This window comes from Engystomops pustulosus, chromosome 7 (assembly GCF_040894005.1).
Source record: "Engystomops pustulosus chromosome 7, aEngPut4.maternal, whole genome shotgun sequence".
Classification (NCBI taxonomy): Eukaryota; Metazoa; Chordata; class Amphibia; order Anura; family Leptodactylidae; genus Engystomops; species Engystomops pustulosus.
In genome coordinates, this window is record NC_092417.1 from 121,503,708 (window position 1) to 121,526,369 (window position 22,662).

At 39.5% G+C, this 22,662-nt stretch overlaps 1 protein-coding gene across 6 annotated transcripts in view; it reads left to right on the forward strand.

Moving 5' to 3' along the window:
- CHD9 (chromodomain helicase DNA binding protein 9) overlaps nucleotides 1-22,662 on the forward strand; it is a 151,790-nt gene that overhangs the window by 67,209 nt on the left and 61,919 nt on the right. For all 6 annotated transcript variants that reach the window (XM_072117699.1, XM_072117700.1, XM_072117704.1 and 3 more), the window contains 11 exons: nucleotides 2,213-2,553; nucleotides 13,107-13,215; nucleotides 15,748-15,894; nucleotides 16,317-16,385; nucleotides 16,488-16,543; nucleotides 16,992-17,109; nucleotides 17,895-17,981; nucleotides 18,071-18,208; nucleotides 18,431-18,552; nucleotides 19,756-19,999; nucleotides 21,647-21,823. In XM_072117699.1, the coding sequence (XP_071973800.1) occupies nucleotides 2,213-2,553; nucleotides 13,107-13,215; nucleotides 15,748-15,894; nucleotides 16,317-16,385; nucleotides 16,488-16,543; nucleotides 16,992-17,109; nucleotides 17,895-17,981; nucleotides 18,071-18,208; nucleotides 18,431-18,552; nucleotides 19,756-19,999; nucleotides 21,647-21,823 (1,608 nt within the window). The remainder of the gene's footprint in view (nucleotides 1-2,212; nucleotides 2,554-13,106; nucleotides 13,216-15,747; nucleotides 15,895-16,316; nucleotides 16,386-16,487; nucleotides 16,544-16,991; nucleotides 17,110-17,894; nucleotides 17,982-18,070; nucleotides 18,209-18,430; nucleotides 18,553-19,755; nucleotides 20,000-21,646; nucleotides 21,824-22,662) is intronic.

Here is a 22,662-nt window from a genome sequence, read left to right on the forward strand (position 1 = left end):
GTCACATGCCTGGCTACAAGATCAGGGTAAGGTAGTGTGAACACGGGCAGATACAAGAGCAGAGCAAATTTTTGCCTTTGGTTTGTGATTTGGTTTTGTTAGCTAGGAATGGTTAATTGTTACCCCAGGTAACACCAGGAAGTACATCAAGTTAGTATAAGTAAGGCCTCCTGTGTGCTGGGCCCATATGTCAGCCCAATCCCATGGCCAGTAAATGGGAAGTCCTTGCATCAGACCTTGGTATAATTCAAGAACTCCCCTTCTGTACAAGGTGTGCTGTCTGTGGGATTGCGCTGACATATGAGCCTGTTTCCACAGGCAGCACACAATCTTGCACAGGAGGCCTAAGAGTGAGCTAGATATGGGAAAGAGATGTTAGTATGTCTCATTTTCTTAAATTCTTGTATGCTTGTATTTTTTTTCGTTTTCTTGCATTTGTTTGTGATTTTGGACTTTAACGTGTATAAATATCCTGTAACCTAAATAATGTTTTATTGTGATAACAATGCAATATATGATGATGTACATGATTTCAATTTAAGTTTTTCTTAAAAAAATAAATTAAATATATAGTTATAAAAGGGAACCATTGTTATGATCTCTACTTAACACCTGCAGTATAGATATCATTGTAGGAAGCGAAGACTAACAAGAGCTACTGGAATCACAGTACCATGTATTGTGTGGGAATGGCAGCACCTCCACATTTCCTCACGTTAACCACTATACCAGCAACTCCAATATCTGTAGACAACTGATCCAACTGGGAGATCGCTATTGTCTCTATAAGTAGAAGTCCCCATAAGTACATTATATGACATATATATATAATATGTGCACATCAGTTCAAAGCCCCTGAGGGTGATAAATCACAGACCAGCATTTTCCAGTGCTTGACAACTTTACTAATATATATTTGCTGTGCAACTTACCAATAAAATTATAAATTAATGGTTTTAATATCTCCCCCCCCCCCTCCTCTTTCATAGAAGACTGCAGAGCTGGGGTAGGGTGGAGGAGGCAGAATATTTCTATAGTTTACATGATAAGGCTCTGAAATAAAATGGTGAATTAATGGTTTTAATAGCCTGTATTGGAGTATTATGCAGGAAAAGCTCTAACATTACCCTCTCTAATAATAATAAAAATAATAAACTGTGAATATTGGATTCTTGTTTATCTATGAATTTACAATCATGTTATGGCATCTAGTACGATCCTAAAATACCTAATATATGTTTTTATTTATGTGACTTAAAGGACACCTACCATTTGATTTGAAGCATTATGAAGCAAACATACCTTGAGAATGCTGTAGCTACACTGATGCAGGATCATATCTTGTTTAATTCCTGAGCTGAGTGGTTTTGCTGAAAAAAAACTATTATAACATGCAGGACCTTGGGAAAGCTGGTTCAGGCTGAATGCCTAGACAAACTCATTAGACGCATTATAATTACAAATGGAGCTTAGTCAAGCATGACTAATCAACCTGAGCTGGATCACTTATACAAAGCAGCTGGGGGATGGTGCAGCAATTGATTATTCTGCCTTCATGCACATCCAGGTATTACATCATCCTCTCCTGCAGAGAATAACTCACGTGCTAGGACAAGCGCTGAACCAACCACAGTAGTGAGAGTGCTTCATTATCATAATGTTATATCTGTTTTATCAGCAAAACCACTCGGCACAGGGATTAACCAAGATGTGATCCTGCATCAGTGTAGCTACAGCATTCTTAAGGTATGTTTGCTTTATAATGCATCAAATCAAATGTTAGATTTCCTTTAAGCTCTACCCTAGGGTCTGTCCCAATGCAGCACTTTCATAGTTTAGTTTCATTGGTCCAGTAGGATTAGGATCATGTATAGAGGATATTTGACATTATATGATAAGCCATAATATGGAGTCTTATTGTTACCCATTACAACTTATCACAAACCAAGAAGGACTAGAATCTTTTTTGACATTGGCAATGTGTCCTTGTCAGGTATTGCAACAAAGAACTTAAAAGTGTGTCATGGAGTACTCTGTCAATCTACTACCCAAGAATGTTGCTTGGTGTCCAAGTATGATATAGTCATGCTGTAGTGGAGTTCTGGCAAGTTAGGGTACATTTAGATGCATCCGATTTGTTTTACATATTTCTATCCAGAATGGGAAATTTTTTTTAAAAAGTATGTTAATAGTTGTTCACTTTCTCTTTCAGCCTCCCTCCTCCAAAAAGCTTGATGGTTCTCGGACCAACCACAAGCTGCCGAATTCTAAGGTGAGGTCTCCTTCTGAGAAGCGCCCACAAAAAAAGGCTGATTCTGAGAGCAAGCAGGAGAAGGCTAACCGGATCATCTCAGAGGCAATTGCAAAAGCCAAGGAGAGGGGCGAGAGGAACATACCTCGTGTCATGAGCCCTGAGAACTTTCCTAGTGTGTCCTTTTCAGAAGGAAAGGAGGGGAAACGGGGAAGAAAAGCTAAGTCCAAACCCAAGGAAAAGGAGAGTAAGAAAACCAAAGCTGGATTGACCTCCAAACTTAAAGAGAAGAAGAAAATTGGGTAAGGGATAGTGTAAGATTTGTCTATCATGGATTGTTTTTCCGTAGGGGAACTGAATGATGGCTCTTGATTGGCTTCTATGGAGGTTACACTAAAGTTAGCTGTTTTTTGCCATTGTCTTGACAAACACTAGGTGCGACAGAGGGACCCTACATCCTGTTATCAGCATCCACTGTTTCTTTTTTTGTGTTGGAAAAACCTATTATGCAAACATTTTAATATATATGGGTTATGTTACAGAACCTAGTGATGTAGACTTATAATAAACTGGCTTCATGAGGTTGTCACTTATATGCATTTAGTGCCTGTTATGTTGTATTACTGTGATCTGTGCTTTAATTCTGGTGAAACTGACCTGAATTGGCTACCAAAAGGGAAAAATAAGTACTTGGGACAGATGTTATGCCTACAAAAGCTGTCTGCCTAAATGGCCAAGTTCACACTTGTAGACATTTTCTTAAAGTCCTCTGCTAAGAAGAAATAACAGAAATCAAATCCTGATAGTAAATGTAAGCCTTTCCATTTACCAATTACTCTGCTGCCATAGACTTGTACAGGAAGGATTCCTTCTGCCTTTATTTATCAGGAAAATTGTAAGAAATATGTAAGAGGTCAACTTTGCCTTAGACCATCATTCTCCAGTTTTTGTCCTTTTATAACTTAGGATGCCTCGCAAAGGTGGATATCTGTGGGAAAGTTGATCTGTGGTCTCGCACATTGTTTGCTTGGTGTTCAGCAATCAACAACTGCATCCATTTTCATGTTCTGAAAAATAACTCTGCTATAAATGAATTTATTGTATCGTAGTAAATTATGTTAAAGGGGTTGTGTCACCATAGCAAATGGGTGTAATTGGGTCCAATGCATTCTGACAAGTACTTTCACCATTTACACTTATTACAAAATCTGCAGGTTTACTGAGATAACTCCTTTTGTCCTGGTTGCTGGCGCCCCCTGGTGGTAGCTGTGTCCTGTCCTGAGCTACAGCTGATCTGGCCGAGTCTGCGCACAAGGAGTCAGCAGCTGGTCTGCACTACAGATCACTCCACAGGCTCACAGCTCCTCTCCACACTGAGAGATCAGCTGACACACTGCAGCCAATAGGAGGTGAGAGAGGAGGAGGGGCAGAGATTGTGCCGTGATGGCCACTGCTTACCAGCTCTACAGGAGCTTCCAGCAGCAGATACAAGGTAACTGCAGCCAGACATGACTATATGCTGCACAGAGGAGTCCTCCCCTAACATGAGTTATAGCAATGTAGCAGCCCTCTCCTCCCTCCACCATTAGTCAGGTCACACAGGAGGCTGCAGAGATAACACAAGTAACAGGCTGAGCTCTGACCTCTCCTGATGCAGTCCTCCTCCTGTACTCTCCTCCATGCACTGTCCCTCCATGCTACACTGCTGTCCTGTCCCTGACTAGCAGGGAAGTAGCTAAAGATCAGTAACATGTGAGAAGCTGTCACCTATTTACCTATCCAAGTCCTATTATCTATCGCCTGTCATCTATCTATCTCATATCTATCTATCTATCTATCTATCTATCTATCTATCTATCTATCTATCTCATATCTATCTTCTATCTATCTCATATATATCTCGTATCTATCTATCTATCTATCTCATATATATCTCGTATCTATCTATCTATCTATCTATCTATCTATCTATCTATCTATCTATCTATCTCATATATATCTCGTATCTATCTCGTATCTATCTATCTATCTATCTATCTATCTATCTATCTATCTCATATATATCTCGTATCTATCTATCTATCTATCTCATATCTATCTATCTATCTATCTATCTCATATCTATCTTCTATCTATCTCATATATATCTCGTATCTATATCTATCTATCTATCTATCTATCTCATATATATCTCGTATCTATCTATCTATCTCATGTATATCTCGTATCTATCTATCTATCTATCTATCTATCTCATATATATCTCGTATCTATCTATCTATCTATCTATCTATCTCATATCTATCTCGTATCTATCTATCTCATAAATATCTATCTATCTAGTGATTTAGTTGCAATTCAATGTATTCTCACAGCATCATGTTAGGTCAGGCGGACAGTATAGTGTAAATATGTCGGAGGTCTAGAAAAATGGAGGGACGGCAAACTCCATGCGTATCCTCACTTCGAAGTGGCACTTACACCAGAGGAAGTCACTTTGGAGTGACGATACACGTGGGGTTTGCCTCCCCTGCACCCACCTAGACTTCTGCCATGCATGTAAGCCTGACCGACCGTGATTCTGTGAGAATACATAGTAATGTGTAGTGTGCAGGGGGCGCGAGATTCAGGATTTCTGGCGCACGTTCTTCATGAATCTGGTGCCCCCTGCACTGCTGTGACAGACTGCACCAACTTTTTTTTGGTGCACTTTTAACATGGGGCGTATGACACATTTCTATTGGACTTCTATTGGATCAGTAAATGCGGGGACTATTTGAGCACAGCAGGTGGAAGGAGACTCTGAAGGCTGAGCGCTCTGTAGCACTGAGTTGTGCAATAACTGCCGCTGTCAGTGCTGTGCATGTGCCTGGCTAGGCCCCTCCCACACCTGCTTCTGTGTGGAGCAGAATAGAGGCTGAACAAGCATCATAATAACAAATAGAGAGGTATCTTTAATTCCAGGTAACCATTACAAATAGATTTTTGAAATATTTTAACCTCTTTGACAGCTTTTTGCAGTCAATTGTTTCGTGGCATAACCCCTTTAACAATGACATTAAAGAGAACCCATCATGCAAAATAACCCCCCTAATCTAAGTAGATTTTATAAACTGCCATTTGAAAGCATTGCCTCTATCCCTTCATTGTCCCTCTACATGCCTGTAAACTTAAGGTCCTAAAGCTGTATGCAATTGACCTGTGAAATGTCCAATGAGTCATAAGCATATTCAAGCTGCCCAGCTTATTCATGTGAAGGGGAGGCACAGCCACACCCCCAGTGCATGACTGACAGCCTGTATAATGATGTGAGGCTGTATAATGATGTGCTTCCTGGTGCTGGTGGCCACATCCCCTGCTGCCTGTGTGTGCATGTGTGTGTGTATAGGAGAGATACAAGAGCTCCAGGATGCAGCCATGTTATAGCAGAACATGTCAGGTACTTGTGTAGCTGATGCTGTGTTTCTGTGTATTAAGAGGATGCAGCATGTCATCAGATGCAGCACACACACTAGTGATGCTTTACTATACATTACACACAGATATGAGCAGGGGGAGGAGATGGGAGGGGTAACTGGGGTGACATCACTGCCTTTGACCATGTGACCAGCCTCATTTACATAATAAAGAAAAGATGATTTTATAATGATTAATGTATGAAATTACTAGATAAAGGCTGTGATGGGATCCTTGTGAACTGCTCCAGCAGGTAGTGGTGACAGAAATAGTGACAGAGACCTGATGACAGGTGTCCTTTTAAGCCCTCTTCAAACAAACCGGTAACGGCTGCACACGGTGCCATCACCAATCATGGGTATTAAACTGTTAAAAGTCTACCGTGGCATGTACAACCTCATCTTGCCTAGGATCGTGATATCATAGGGGGGAAGGACAATCCATTGCCACGACAGCTTGGAGTCTCCATGAGAGATTCGTAGCCTCTGTGAGACTCCAGGACCTGTCATTTCACCGCTTCTCGCCGCATGCCTTTTTAGTTTTTTGCGTTTTAATTTTTCACTCCCCCTCTTTTTTTATTTTTCCATGTACAGAACTCTGTTTGAGCTTGTTTTCTGCGTAACAAATTGCACTTCATAGTGATGGTATTTAATGTTCCATGCCATGAAAAAACTCCAAATGCAGTGAAATTGGTGAAAAAACACATTTGCAGCGTTTTCTTGTGGGCTTGGATTTTATGGCTTTCACTGTGCGGCACAAATGACAGGTCTACTTTATTCTTTGGGTCGGTACAATTACGAGGATAACAAATTTGTATAGGTTTTATAATTTTCTCATACATTTACAGAAATTAAAACCTCCTGTACAAAAGAAACATACAGTTTTTTTTTATTTATATATATTCTGACGGTAATAACTTTTTAATACTTCAATGTACGGAGCTGTGGGTGGTGTCATTTTTTGCGACTTTTGGTGACTTTTCAATGCTACCATTTTTAGGACTGTACAATCTTTTGATCACTTTTTGTAGAATTTTTTTATATTTTTCAAAATGTCAAAAAATTAAAATTTTCGACTTTGGGCCCTTCTGGGTTAAACATAGTGAAAAAACGTCATTATATTTTGATCGACATTTTCGGACACGGCGATACCTAATGTGTTTATGATTTTTACTGTTTATTTATATCAGTTCTAGGTAAAGGGGGTGATTTGAATTTTTAGGTTTTTTTTCCATATTTTTTTATTTTAAACTTTTTTTTTATTTTTACTGTTTTTCAGACTCCCTAGGGTACTTTTAACCCTAGGTTGTCTGTAAGATCCTACCATATACTGCTATACTACAGTATATATACAGCATACTACAGCCGGTGCTTGCACTGATTGCGGCTATTAATTCTTCCGATGCCGCCGGCAAAGCTTAAAAGACTGGCACGTGGGTGCCGCCATCTTGGTTCTGTTCGTCACTCCCCCGAACGTCCTCAGGTGAGCGCAATCAGTTACCATGACAGCCTCAGTCTTGGTCACCCTGAGACTGCATGGTTTCTGCAGATTTGTTACAATGAGCCAGTGGCTCATTGTAATGAGCACTGTGCATGAATGCCTTATACTGCAATTCAGTAGTATTGCAGTATATGGTAGGAACAAGGAACAATCAGACCATCTAGGGTTAATGTACCCTAGCCTAGAGGGTCTATAAAATAGTAAAAAAATTGTTTAAAAAATAATTTAAAAAAAAGTAAAAAAAAACCCTTAACACCAAGTATGGCTTACAAGAAGCCTAATAAGGCTGCCTTAATTGGAAACTCTCCTTAAAGGGAACCCGTCACCACTATTTTCACAAATACAGGTAGTGACAGGTTACTATAGAGCTCTAGTAACTGTAATCTGACACCCTGCATGTAGCTAAAAATTATTCCCCTGAGATTCCCATATATTCAACTTTAGTTTTATCTGGTAACTAAGCATGGCTACAGCGAGTCTCGGTGGGTGTGGCCTCCTCGGGCTGAGTCCAGCAGCTTCTCTCTATCCCTATTTCAGTATGCCGCTTTAATGTCATGTGAGTAGCATTAGGAACTGTACACTAAGCATATACAGGCGGTCCCCTACTTAAGGACACCCGACTTACAGACAACCCATAGTTACAGACGGACCCCTCTGCCCCATGTGACCTCTGGTGAAGCTCTCTGGATGCTTTACTATAGTCCCAGACTGCAATGATCAGCTGTAAGGTGTCTGTAATGAAGCTTTATTGATAATTCTTGGTCCAATTACACCAAAAATTTTGAAACTCCAATTGTCACTGGGGCAAAAGGAAAAAAATTGTCTAGAACTTCCATTATAAAATATACAGTTTCGACTTACATACAAATTCAACTTAAGAACAAACCTCCAGACCCTATCTTGTATGTAACCCGGGGACTGCCTGTATGTCATGAAATCACAGCATATTTATCACATGCAGCCTGCATGGAGAGGAGTAGAAGTCCATGGAGGCTGCTGTGATTGTTTTATGTGGTCAGATATGTACATGGGGTGTAGTTTTCATATTAAGTAGCTTAAGGACCTTTGATGATGTCACCCTGGTCACATGACATTAGGCCACACCCCCTGGACTCGCTCCAAAGCTGCATAGATACCAGGCAAGATTATAACTGATTTTTTGGGGGATCTCAGGGAAACTACTTTTAGCTACAAGCAGGAGGTCAGATAGTTACTAGAGCTCTATAGGAACCTGCCACTACCTGTATTTGTGAAAATAGTGGTGACGGGTTCCCTTTAAGAAGAACTTTTACTTCCTGACCCTAGTCAATAGCCTCTCATCCAGCCAAACCAGTTCCCTATGCTGTACTGAAAGCCCTAACCACGATGAAACCGTGTTGTCTTCAGTTGGGAGTCTTCTGGAATAGATATACGGGTTTGCATAAATCCCAAATAATGCTGTTAGGCTTCTTGTAAGCCATACTTTGTGTTGAGGGCTGCCTTTCAAGGAAGCAAAAGAAGTGATTGTTTTCCATTTCCCACCTAGGAAAACGTATTTGCATATTTCTTCTAGGGAAGGAATTTGTGTCCTTGTCTCTTTATTGTGCATAGTGTTTGGACAACCTTTCAGTAATTTTTCCCTAACTAAATCACCCTGAAGTTTGATGATCTGCTATGGTTCTGTAATCCACACCTTCCCATAACTGCCTTGGTCTATTTCAATTATGGTCTTATCTACTGGTCCTCAAAATGTGGATCTGACCAGTGAAATGTATAAGAGCAAACTATATCCTTTTTATGATCCTTTATGTCTCTCCTGATACATCCTATAATTTTGATTTCCTTGGCAGCAATTATCTTTTATCTTCCTGATATATTTATTAAACGGGTTTAGGCTGGGTTCCTATGCGGGCTCATATGTGCTTTGCCCGCTGTTTGTCACAAATACAAATGAGGGATATTAATTGTGTTATCAGCTTGTTGCTGTTCTACATATAAAACAGCAATGTTATTTTCCTTCAGTTTCTTGTACAAGCAGCATGCTCTACCACCCACTGCCACTAAGTGAAGATCATTTACACACAATCATGTAGATTAATAGTGGACCATTATTTATGTGTGGTAACTATAATTAAGATTTCAAGACTTTTTTCATAACTGTCGTAACAATAATTAGTAGCTCCCAGTGTTGCCCGGGATAGTAAATAACTGCTCTTAGCTATAACAAAATAGAATGGGTTAACAAAAAATATTTTATATGTATCTATAGACTGTCTCTGAACGTCTCTATCACTGGCCGTCCCTTTTTATAAACTTTTTTTGACTGTCTCTGATCTTCTCTGGCTGTCTCTTTTGGTGACTGACTGCCTCTGGCAGTCTCTTTTGGTGACTGTCTCTGTCTCCTACTATCACTTTGTCTATGGAGAGATTTATCAGAAGTGTCTGGTCAACTAGAGCAGTTCTGTTCTCAATCAGAGCTCAAGTTTTATTTTTGCACAGCTGTTTATAAAATTACATCAAACCTTTAATTTGTTGCCATAGGCAATTGAAACCGTTTTACCTCTGACTTTTCTGATAAATCTCCCCCTATCTCTGTACCATTATCCTTATTACCTCACACATAAGCGTCCTTTCATCATTGCCTATAGTAACCAATCACAGCTCAGAGCTCATATTAATGACCTGTTGCTAAAAGCAACCAATCATGGCTCAGCTTCTAACTGCCACAGCAGCAGCAGACAATAATTTCTGTATATGGTGGGTAACGAGTGGAGTTTGGAACGCGCAGGGCGAAAACTTTGGCTCAAAACCGAGTCTATGACATTCCCTGAGTCACAGAGAGCGGCTGTGCAAAATTTGGTGAGTGTAAATGCGACAGTACAGATTCCTTTAGCGGAAATACACACACACACACACATATATGTGTGTGTGTATATATATATATATATATATGTGTGTATGTATGTATGTGTATATATATACTCAGCTTTATATTTTTAAAGTATTTTATACTTTATACTAGCTGTATATCCTGGCGTTGCCCGTGATAGTAAATAACTGCTCTTAGCTTTAAAAAAAAAAAATAGAACTGTCTGTCACTAACTCACTCTCTCTGCCTGTCTCTGTTACTCTCCCTGTCTGTCTGTCGCTCACTCACACTCACTGGCTGTCTCTGTCACTCGCTCATTGCCACTGACGTCACCCGCCTGATGATCTTAAGAAAGAGGCCGGTGCCCATGCGCCGCCATGTTTTAAGTGCCGCTGTCGTCTTTGCCAGCAACATAGAAGAGGTTAACGCCCGTGAGCACTCTTCATACACACTTCATAGCTCTGCGGCGGATATAGAAAGATGCCACAAACAAGTAAATATATGTACACAGTGGTAACAAACTGGAACAGCATAAAAGTAAAACCATAATAATGCAAAGGCATATCACAATAATAAGAGATGTACAAAAGTAAGGGAGGACAAGTATAGGCAAAAATGGATGAACGTAATTACATTACCATAGAAATAGTCCTGACAGGGGATAGCAGATGCCCCCCGCGTATTGCCTGTCAAGCAGGCTTCATCAGGGATTACCAGCATGTAGCGCATGCAACACTTAAATACCCTAGCCACCTTCATGAGACACAGCCAGCCCAGCGCAGCGCTGCCCAACTTCCACTCCAAAGACCAGATGTTCGACATGATTGAGATGTCTCCATGGAAAAGTGTGTGCGGTCCACAGGCCATGAAGCGCATGCGTTCCAAAGGTTGAAACGCAAACTGGATGTGCATAATGTCCAGCCCGTATCCTGGTCACTTTCATCTGCTCTCCCCTGACTATTTATATGGTTATGTAATAATGTCCATCCATTTTTACCTATACTTGTCTCTAGGCTGCATTCCTCTCTTCCTTTTGTACATCACTTATTATTGTGATTTACTTTTGCACCTTAACCTGGCATTGGGGATGATTTTGATGTTTATCCAGAATGGGTTTTTAATTGTTTTTAACATTTATCATCATATTTAATAAAGATTATCATTGTTCCTCACACATATTTTTCTTTTTCACCGTTAAAAACATTATGAAAATGTAAAGTAGACATATGGAAATTTTATTCAGCAATGTAAGTAGGTGGTAAATGTATCTGCCTGACAACGCAATGATTTAGAATTTTGAAAATTGCAAATAAAAAAAAAAAATCATAATTTTTTTCTTCTTTTGTAAATAAACGTAAAACTTATCTGCCAAAATTTACCACTAAAATGAAGTACAATGTGTGAGGAAAAAACAATCTCAGAATCGTTTTGATAAGTAACAGTGTTCAAAAATTAAAACTGTATAAAGCGATGCATGTCAGAATCCAAAAATTGGGCTGAGCCTTAAGCTATACAATGGCTGCGTCTTAAGGGGTTAAGAAACTTGTCTTTGTGGGAATACCCCTTTAAGCATGTGGCTAGATATAGATAGTTACTGTATGTTCTTGAGTATAAGCCGAGTTTTTCAGCACAAAAATTGTGCTGAAAATTCCCCACTCGGCTTATATTTGGGTATATTAAAAAAAAAAAACCACACACAAAAACTCAGTACTCACCATTCCGACGGCCTGGGCAGCTCCTATTCTGTCTTCATGTTCGCAGCAGCCGACACCCCAGTTTAACACCCGCGGTCGGAGTGGGCTCTGATCGCGGGTGTTTAACCCATTAGATGCCACAGTCAGCGCAACCGCAGCATTTAACTTGCCTTTGGGGGGGTCTTTCCCCCACAATTTTTTACAGGCTGGCTTTATACTACAGGGGGCTGGCAGGCTATATACTACAGGGGGCTGGCAGGCTATATACTGGGGAGGCTGTGACCAATGCATTTTCCACCCTAGGCTTATATTTGAGTCGATAGGTTTTTACAGTTTTTTGTGTTAAAATTCGAGGTCTGCTTATGTATATCTCACATGATTTATTATATATAATTTATAAAATATATTTTTAAAAAAACATTAAGATGCTATGATGAAATGGATAACATCCGGTATATCAGCTCATGCACATGTTTGTGAACCCTTTGAAATACATTGGCTAAAAACAACATTAGTGTGCTTGCAGCATATGCCAAATAGCTGAGGGAAGCTTTAGTTACATATAGAGGGCACGTTCCAACTATATCAGACTCCTGTAATTTCTTAAACACCACAGTAGATTCTTTTTTATACTATCAAACATGAATACAGAGACCAAACAGCCTACTGGTAGCATCCTACTAGTAGGAGACATATCCATTCTATCTTCAGACAACACATACCATGCAGTCTAATGAAAGTTCTCCTAAAATAACTTTGGTGCAATATTTAATACCCATTAAACTGCACCTTTATCTGTTAGCCGCACGCACTCTCTGCATTATTGTAGTACTGTAAAACTTTGTATTTGCATTTTGTGTAAATATGTCTCTTTATACTTATCTTATATTTCTATATTATATTATACATTGTTCCAGGAAACGTGTTTAGTAACATTGTTGAGGTCCATTGTTCTGCTAAAATATGGGGACTTTATTATCTGCAAAGGCTCCTGAGGCTAAACAGTTTTGACCCTCATATACACCACTGTTATTTTTGTGTGTGGCTATCCACAGATGGAACAGATAGCATGTGGACGAATGAATTTCTCATACACTCATCCTTAGTTTTCACGGTCTCTTTTGTGAGTTGACTGCCCGAGCCACATAACTCAGAGGAGGTGTTATTCCTACCCGTGTAGGGACAGTCTTTTCCCGTCATTTCCTTCACAATGATTTACTGATCTGTTGTTTCTAGCCTATGTTATGTAAGCATTTATGTGCATGAGTGCTTTAACATTTTTTTGAGGGTTTTTCAATGTGAGACTATTTTCTTAAATATTCCTCCTGTAAGTGTATATTTTTATTCATCTCAACAGAAAAATTATCATCACTCTGGGCAAGAAGCAAAAGCGAAAGATTGACTCATCAGATGAAATCTCGGACAGTGAAAGTGCTTCGCGAGCTTTGAAAGATGAAGACGCTCAGGTGTGCACTATTGACATACTAAGTTTTTCATTACTTGTTTCACAGCCTTACATATTTCTTGAGAAGTTTTACATTTGCATTGCTTCAATGTCTAATCCTGCCCATTATGTTGTACTTTTGAATGCAGAGGCAAGGGACATGCTCAATTTGGTGGGCTAATGATTCCCCTATTCTCATGCAAACTGGGGTCCCAGTGGTCAGGTTCCCAGATATCAGAATTATAACATGTTGCATGTCCTGTATTCACATTGCTCTGTATCCATTTGCTTCTAGTAGAAGAGCACCCAGCTGTCTCCACAGCATATGGAGTGGAAACTGTAGTTATGAGATGCTCCAGATAATAGTTTAGTGAATCCTGATGGAGTAGGACAAGATGTCCACGTTGTTTAGCAGACATTGCTGGCCAGTCCCCAGCAACTTACCAGGAGTGTTCTCAGTGGGTCATGGGGGCATAAAGGACTTGCATGCCCTGCTTTTTTTGGATGGAAAAGTAAAACTGTTCTTCAAGCACAACCGTTTTAGAAGGTAGTTCCATGTAAGTTAATTTCCGGTTTCTAAAAGCCATGACACAGGCTTCAAACAATTAAAAGCGGACAATTTTATAGGGTTTTTTTTCTCCACATTTGTACAAAGTATTGTACAAATTGTATTGCTGGTAGGATTAAAAAGAGAAGAAACCCAAAAAAACGGAAAGCGCAAATATTGTGTAGTATTTTTTGGGTTGTAACCTTAATCTTTATTATAATATTTGTATGCTCCCCTTCTCAGCTTGTGTTATAGTCACAACCAACTTTTTCAGCTTGTTGGTCAATCCACGGGGCAGCCCTCGGTATTTCTCACTGTCTTATCCGAAAGAATGTGAGCATGTAGCTCAAGCGTGATTTACTAATTTTATTACTAATTTTGATGAATAACAATTTAAAACTTAGTAGTATATAAATAAACAACAAGGTGATGCGTTTCGTAGCCCATAACTCAAGTAGCCTGACTTGTAGAATTTCAGCAAGGCAACCCACCACTACACAAGAGGCTGCTAACAGCAAAGCCACCACATGGTGTATGCCAAATTACAAATAAGGTTATTCCCTGCCACTGTGTATCCTCATCCTCCTGTTTCTATAGTACTAAATACTGATGATGGAAGTAAGGAATAGAAAGTTAAGAGAGATGACCAAAAGCAGAATATTTAGACTATTTTAATATATATAGATATACTGGTGGTAGATGCCCATAACTAACGTTTCTGCAGTTTTCTTAGGTTTATAAAACACTTACTGCCTGGAGCTTCCTCATAGTAGAAATATAAGGTTATATTCTGCATTCTTATGAGCCGGAGGCGCTAAGGCTTACGTCACCTCAGTGCCTCCTGGCTCCTTGTGCTCCTAATTTATTCACACTCCCTATTGTGCTGCGTTCCACCCTGGTATCCTTCACACTGTTGGCGACACCACCTGGCAGTGTCTAAGTTTCGCACACACACAACACTTCTATCCACGCCCCCTTATTTTGACTGACAGCTCTCCTTGTGTTACATTTATGTCATATGACCAGAGTGACATCATCTCAGGTTCTTTAGCCACCTCACATTAGAACACTTTACCCGTACTGTACTGTATGTATGTGATCACATGAAATCACAGCAGCCTCCAAAGAGGATGGAGAGAAGTTGTCTATGGAGCTGCTGTGATGTCATGTCATCAGGGGTACATTTTGCAAATGTTAAGGGTACAAAACCTTTGATGACATCACCCTGCTGAACTGCTGAATAGTAAGGAGGCATATGTCATGGGGAAAAGTAGATGGGAGGGGCTGGCCGAGCAAGACATGCCTCCTCGGAGTCCAGGTAATATAAGATATAATTGATTTATGGGGAAGTGTATTTTTAGTTAATATAAGGGTGTCAGTTAGTTAATAGGGCTCTATAGGAACATCTCACTAGCTGTATATGTGCAAATGTGGTGACAGGATTCCTTTAAATGACAACTTTCCAACAAGGTAAAACAAGGTTTTGAAAATTCGCCACATTTCAATGTAGCTTTAGGCTGATATTGACAATGAGTCATCTGGCGTTTCAACTGAACAGTGATCACCACAGAATCCTTAAAAAAAAATGAACAAAAAATGAATCTTAATATTGTCAACAGCTATCCATAGTAACAGCCAAACAGCTACTCCCATGCCCCATACACATGGAGCCAAGTGTGTGTTTTGTCAATGGGTTGAGGTAATGGCTAAGATGCTGCCAGATTATTGATTTCTTAAGATTGTTGACTTGAGAACAAAAAATATTTATTTCCAAATAATAATAATTTATGCCCAACCCCTTATCCAAACTTGTATGGTATTTTGGGGAACTGCTAAAATTAGGGACATCAGACAATATGTGGCCTTCTGTGCTTTTGATTTTCAGAAAACGGTGAACTTGGAAAGAGACAATTGGGAATATTGGCCAAGATGTCATCAAGCTTCTAAAAGTATTTTAGTCATAGGTTTTTTTTGTTTTGTTTTTTATATTTGATTTCTTTATTCTAGAAACGAAGATCCAATCGGCAAGTAAAAAGGAAAAAGTATGCGGAAGAAGGAGAAGGGAAGCAATCTGAAGAGGAACCAAAGGCCAGTGTTAAAAATAAAAAGAGTAATGCCCCCCTGCCAGCTGAGCAGCCTTTACAGCTCTTTGTGGTATGTCTACCAGTATGGGCTGACTATATATTATGCCAACTGCAGTGTGTTAATAAGGTTCACCCATCATGTCTACGACCAGCATGCCTCAGATAGCATGGCTGCTAGACCTGGTCATGATATTTTGGACTTTTTATTTTTTTGTGGCAGAAACATGTGTAATTTGTCTGGAAAGCCTTGCTCCAAATGTAACAAATGTTTTAGACAATTTTTTGAATGCCTGTATTTTCATTGTGACGCATTCCCTTATAAGTTGTTAGAAATACTCTTTAATCAGATTTGATTTTAAGGGATCAGTTTTGGTGGCCACTCTTTCCACCATGGGCTCCAAGGCACACAGAGGGGGGTAACCGCATCAATAGTGGTTGCAGCACAGTTAATTTCTGTACTAGGGATAACCAAGAACCTTATTTTTCCCGCAGGAAAACCCTAGTGAAGAAGATGCTAGCATTGTAGACAAAATCTTATCCTCCAGGATTGTCAAGAAGGAGGTGAGAATAAATAAAATCATAAGATATACGCATTGATATTGTTTCTCACAAGAACATGGGACCACATGATTATTTTCCTCCTTTTCTTTTTTTGTTTTCTAGACTGTATCTGGGATGTTGGTAGAGGTGGAAGAATTCTACGTAAAGTATAAAAACTAGTAAGTAAAATTAGCTTCGCTTTCTTTATAAATTTTTCCCCCTTTTTTAGGTATCCCTTATGTCAGCTGTGAAGCAGAAGCTGATATTGCGTGATGAGAAACATATTGTTGAGAAATTAATTTTGTCTAGGTTCATAGGCTATCTTGATCCTCATATTCTAAACTAAAAAAAATATTTTTCTTAATAAATATTTGTTTTAATTATCAATAGGAATAGTAAGTTTCCCTGAATCATTTCCTTGAAAACAATATATCTAATCCTCTTCTCCTGCTCTATAACATGCTACCAACTGACCAGACTGTCTACAGTATGACAGGTTTCTTTTAGGTTTTAGATAATAGGTTTACGTTAGTGTAGTTAGCATATCCAGTTGTAGTTCACTGACCCAAAAAATCTTTGTTTATACATTTTCATCTATTAAATTTTCTTCTTATTTCCTATTTTAAGCTCTTACCTTCACTGTGAATGGGCCACTGAGCAGCAGTTGCTAAAAGACAAAAGAATTCAGCAGAAGATCAAGCGTTTCAAGATCAGACAGGCACAGAGAGCACACTTTTTTGCTGATGTAAGTTAGGGAAGGTTTCTTTGGTTGGAAATTTGGGCATGTTGCAGGTTGTAAGTAGATACTAGTGTTCCTCATGAAACAATATTTGGAACATATTTTACTTTCCTCTGTAGTTTACAGTACTACAGCTGCATTCACACGACTGCCGGGGGGAGGAGGGCAGGGGGAGAGTTGTATGTATGGCCACAAGCTTGTGGCCGTACATATTTCCCCCACAGATGGCAATGGGCGCACGTGTGCTGCACTGTACCGCATCATACACACGGAAAAGATAGGACATGTGCTATCTTTCCCCGTGTTACGGTGCCGTGCTCCATGCATCACTATGGAGAGGGGTGGGGTCACCCTTCCTCCTTTCCATCGCGACAAACGTATGCCCGCCCAGCTATTGGCCGATGGCATACGTTTGTCGGCCTGTAGCCTAATGTTTGTGTTTAAGCACGTGTGTCAAATTCCAAATACTATTTCTAAAAAAAGACACCCAAATTGGGTATTTTTTTGTGGCAACAAAGAGGAGCTTTTAACCTTTGCCTAGCAGAAATTGAAAGGTCCTTCTGGAACCTTCTTTAGGTACTTTTGAAATATGAACAATGGTTTACATGTTATGGGCTTTAAAGGGCAATTTACTTTCCAATGTGGGTTTCAACCTTGGCATGTGAGCGGGCATTGTAGCTAGTTAACCACCTTCAATTTTCTGGTGGTTCACTCACTAGAGGCACTGTCAGTGTATCTTCACACACTAACATGATGACATTTTAAGTTCTGATTCACTTCTATAATTGTAGATGGAGGAAGAAATGTTTAATCCAGACTATGTCGAAGTGGATCGAGTGTTAGAGGTTTCCTTCTGTGAAGATAATGATACTGGGGAGGTAAATCAAATTTTTTTTTTTTTTACTTTTGGAACCCAAATGTATAAATTATCAGTATTGAACGTGATTTAATACTTTATCTTTTTCAGCCTGTTATTTATTACCTAGTGAAGTGGTGCTCTCTCCCGTACGAAGACAGTACATGGGAACTGAAGGAAGATGTTGACCAGGGAAAAATTGAGGAGTTTGAGCAACTACAGTCTCTTAGACCAGATACTCGGCGAGTGGTAAGTTCTCTATCAACCATTGTGATGTCAAAGTGTAGCTCCACATTTGAGATGGCGTGGGCATACCTGGGCATACCTAGTTAATTTCCTTACAGTGGTGCATTTTTTTTAGGATTGGTTTCCTTTAAATAGCTGCAGATTAAGTGTGTGCAATGGAGAGACATTGTTGCACAAGAAGTTTTGTCCGTCCTGACAGTTCACTTCTGTTATTTTTGTTTCTAGGATCGACCACCCCCAAACAATTGGAAGAAAATAAATCGCTCCCGAGAATACAATACTGGTAACCAGCTTCGAGAATATCAGCTAGAAGGACTTAACTGGCTGCTTTTCAACTGGTATAACAGGTGAGTCAAAGCAATAGATTTTTTTGTTTTAATGAACAATCATCCAGAAGGTACCAACATGAAAGCAGATTTGTGTGCTGCCACGCATTGTGCCCTCTGTCTGCTGGAGACAACATGTAGAAAAGCAGCAGTACCACATGCTCCAGGGAGATTGATGGTGCTCAGGATTCTTACTCCAGTTCACAATCTGTATACACCATGGTACACACGTTATGGATTAATTTTAATGATTTAATTCAGTAAAAAACTTTATCCATCTCATAATCCTATTTAAAGGGAACCTGTCAGCAAAAATTGTCCTAATCAACCACTACCAGTATGTCATCAAGTAACTAAATACCTTCTTGATAATGTCTATTTTATCGTCCAGCGCGGTCCAATTCACTGTAATTGATGGTCCTACATCTAGACATATTAACCAGATCTCCTTAATTCTGAAGTGAGGAGAGTTTTGCTTCAATGCTGAGCTCTCCACCTCCATGACTTTATACAACCAATTTATAAATCACTTTAACATTAATTTTCTGAATGATGCCACCATACTGAGCCATGAAAGAAACATGCTCTGAAAGGTGTTAATCTGCTTCACAACATACTGTTATTGGTTAATTAGGTCAATTTCTGATGACAGGGTCCCTTTAAGTAGAATAGCATGATTGTAGCCCGTCCATGATTTTTTTCAGGCCATGTCTTGGGTGTTGAACGTAATGTGGCCCTCACATTGCGTTTATTCCATTGGCAGCTACAAATCTAGCTTGAAGAAGGATTGTCCACCTCTAGAGCAAACACATTCCTTGCTGTAGGCAGTAGAGAAGGTATATGTGCATCTGCAATATCGCTGCGCCCAGGGAAGCGGCTACTGTGTAGAAATGTTCTATGGTTTTTTATTTTATAAAGAAAATTATAATAGCTATGTCTACAATGGAAAATAAAATAAAAACGACTGCTTTCTTCCTAAAAATGATGTCATTTCAGCATTACTCTATTGAAATAAAACAAACAGGAGGCCAACTTTCTAGAAGGAAACATTTTGTAACTCTTGACTGTCCCCATAAGTACAAAATACAACCTTTGTGAATCAATTTCCAAATGTCCAAAACAATCTGTTTTTGGAACATCATTAAAGACGTACCGATGTCTAAAGAAAACATTTTCTAAAATCAAAAGTGACTGAGTTTTTCCCCTTTTTCTCCAACTCTACAGACGGAACTGTATTTTGGCAGATGAAATGGGTCTAGGTAAAACCATTCAGAGCATCACATTTCTTCATGAGATATATTTGTCTGGGATCCATGGACCATTCCTCATCATTGCTCCTCTCTCCACCATCACCAACTGGGAGCGAGAATTTCGCACGTGGACAGATCTCAATGTGGTTGTATACCATGGCAGCATGATCAGCCGGCAGATGATCCAGCAGTATGAGATGTATTTTCGGGATTCTCAGGTATGGTTTACCTAGTACGCATACTGTGGTTTTAGTTTATAAAATAAATAAACTGGAAATGACACATTTCACAGGAATCATGTTTTATATTGGTTTGCTGGGTTAGCGATAAAACAAATTAAAAATTACATGGTAAATTAGAAGTACATCCTCTATTCTTTTTTATAATTTCTTTTATTGGTGATCAGCAACTGGCAGAAAGCAAGAATGCAGTCTCATACAGTGCAAAAGTTTCACAGGCATATGTAGAGTTTGTGTGTACGGTACTACATAAAACACAACAGTTCTATCAACATGCCTTGTATAAGTCAAGTAAAGGTCTACACCCAAGCTCAACCTGCTCGCTCATTATTTTGTGTTTTATATTACATATAACCAAACAACAAACCCAATGGTCCCTAGTGACCCCCAAGAGGGTTTAGTAGGAATCAGGAACTGTCAAGAAAAGAAACAAGTATTATCTGAATTCAACATTAAGGATGCAGTTACATGAGGCATTTAGAAACACAATGCAAATGTGCGGGGAAGGGGCCCAGTCGCATATCCATTTTCAATGAAACGCATACAATCAGTAACAAGCAACCAGTGTTTTGCTTTAGTTTTTTATGACAGTTTAGAATACAGTATGTGTTGTGAAAGTTGCCCTTTTTAATGTTAATATAAAATGTATAATTTATTTTGTGTCTTTTACATTCTTATTAATTCAATTTAACTTTATTAATTATATGTTTTTAAAAAAGGATAATGTAGTGATATATAGAGAGATCTCTGAGAAGATATATCTCTATATACCAGTGCATGGGGCCTCTATGGAAACTGTAGTGAGATAACATCCTCCCATTGAAGACCTGTTATCCCATAGTCTGGTGGATAGAGGCGCTGTATCTCTGGCAGGTAGAGGGTGGAGGCTGTTAGTTAAAATCCTGGCTGGGCAATAAAATATTTTAATTTAATAACATGAAATAATTTAGAGACCTTGTGGCATGGGAAGCCCTGGGGAGATGTAGAGACACCATATGTGGACAGATGATATTTCCCTGATGTCGCGGTCCCTGCTCTGCCGTTGGCCTGACACTTCTATTCGAAGGATTCTCTGCCCGATGTCTCCTCTGAGGATTCCCCTGCAAACAGCTACTAGGAGTCTGTAGAACAGGATAAGACAGTGATGGCAAACCTTTTAGAGGCCGAGTGCCCAAACAACAACAAAGACCTGCATATTTATCGCAAAGTGCCAGCACAGAAATTTAATTTGTGATTTATACTCCCTTCACTGTCACAGTTTTCATGGATACCAGCTCCTGAGGACACCAATAAGCAGAAAATAGTCCCAGGTAGAGCTGTCACTTTAAAATAGCTCTGTGTCCTGGGCTGTCTGGGACTGCAGGAAGATACCTGGAGTCATCTCTGGTGATGGCCTGAGTGCCCACAGAAAGGGCTCTGAGTGTCACCTCTGGCACCAGTGCCATAGGTTAGCCATCACTGGGATAAGACATTCAGTACCGAAAATGACAAAAAAAAACAGTATTGAACCATTCTGAGTTTGAAAGTATAGAACAAGTATCGAGGTTTCAATACATTGTGCAACGCTAGTGGAAACACAATATGAAATATGGGAGTACAATAATTGAAGGCTTATTAAATTTACAGGGTCGTGTTATCCGAGGGACTTACAAGTTTCATGCCATTATCACCACATTTGAGATGATTTTAGGAGGCTGTCCGGAGCTCAATGCCATCGAGTGGAGATGTGTTATTATTGATGAAGCGCACAGGCTGAAGAACAAGAACTGCAAACTGCTGGAAGGATTAAAACTCATGAACCTGGTAGGTACATGTCCACATGCAGGTACTTTTGTTATTGCACATGAATCCAGTTTAGTACATTCTTTTACATGGAACCTACATCATTCCAAAGAAACAAGTCCCTGTTACTTGGAAATCTCTTCTATAACCTGTAGACACACATACATTTATATTGCCATGCGTATTATGACATTTTTGATCATTTCTATTCCTCAATGTCTGTTCATATTACAGTATCTTGCTGCCCAACCCTTTCCAGTAAAAAAAAGTGTACACTGTGGAATAAAAGAACCACTTTTACCATTAAAGGAAACCTACCATTTCAAATGGTAGGTTTAAGCTGTAAACACCGAGCACCAGCTCAGGGTGAACTGGTGCCGGTGCTTAGTTTCGTTAGTGTTAAAACCGCGGTATCGCGGTTTTAACACTTTTTAAACTTTATAGCATAAACTGCTTCGGCGCTGCGTGCGCACGATCGTGCGCGCGCCTACATGTGTTTGTTTACATAGCTCTGGGCAGTGAGGATTAACTCACTATAGGCCCGATGTTTGAGAATACTTCTCATGGCAGACTACAACCAGGGAGAGAGCAGAAAAGATTAACACTACTCTCAAAACAAACACAGAGCAGATTGGAGACGGTCCCATCTTCACTCCGGTAGATAGTCAGTCAGTCCTTGACAATGGGAAAGTAAAGCCGTTAATGTGGGGAACTTTGCAACCTGTTTCTTTACAAACTATGCAGAATTTCTAAATTGTGAATATTTTTCTAATATACTTAACACTCCCCCCACAATATCAAAAATTATTTGAAATGAACAGTGTGTAATTTGCATTAGGCATTGACCAGTGTTAGCGATA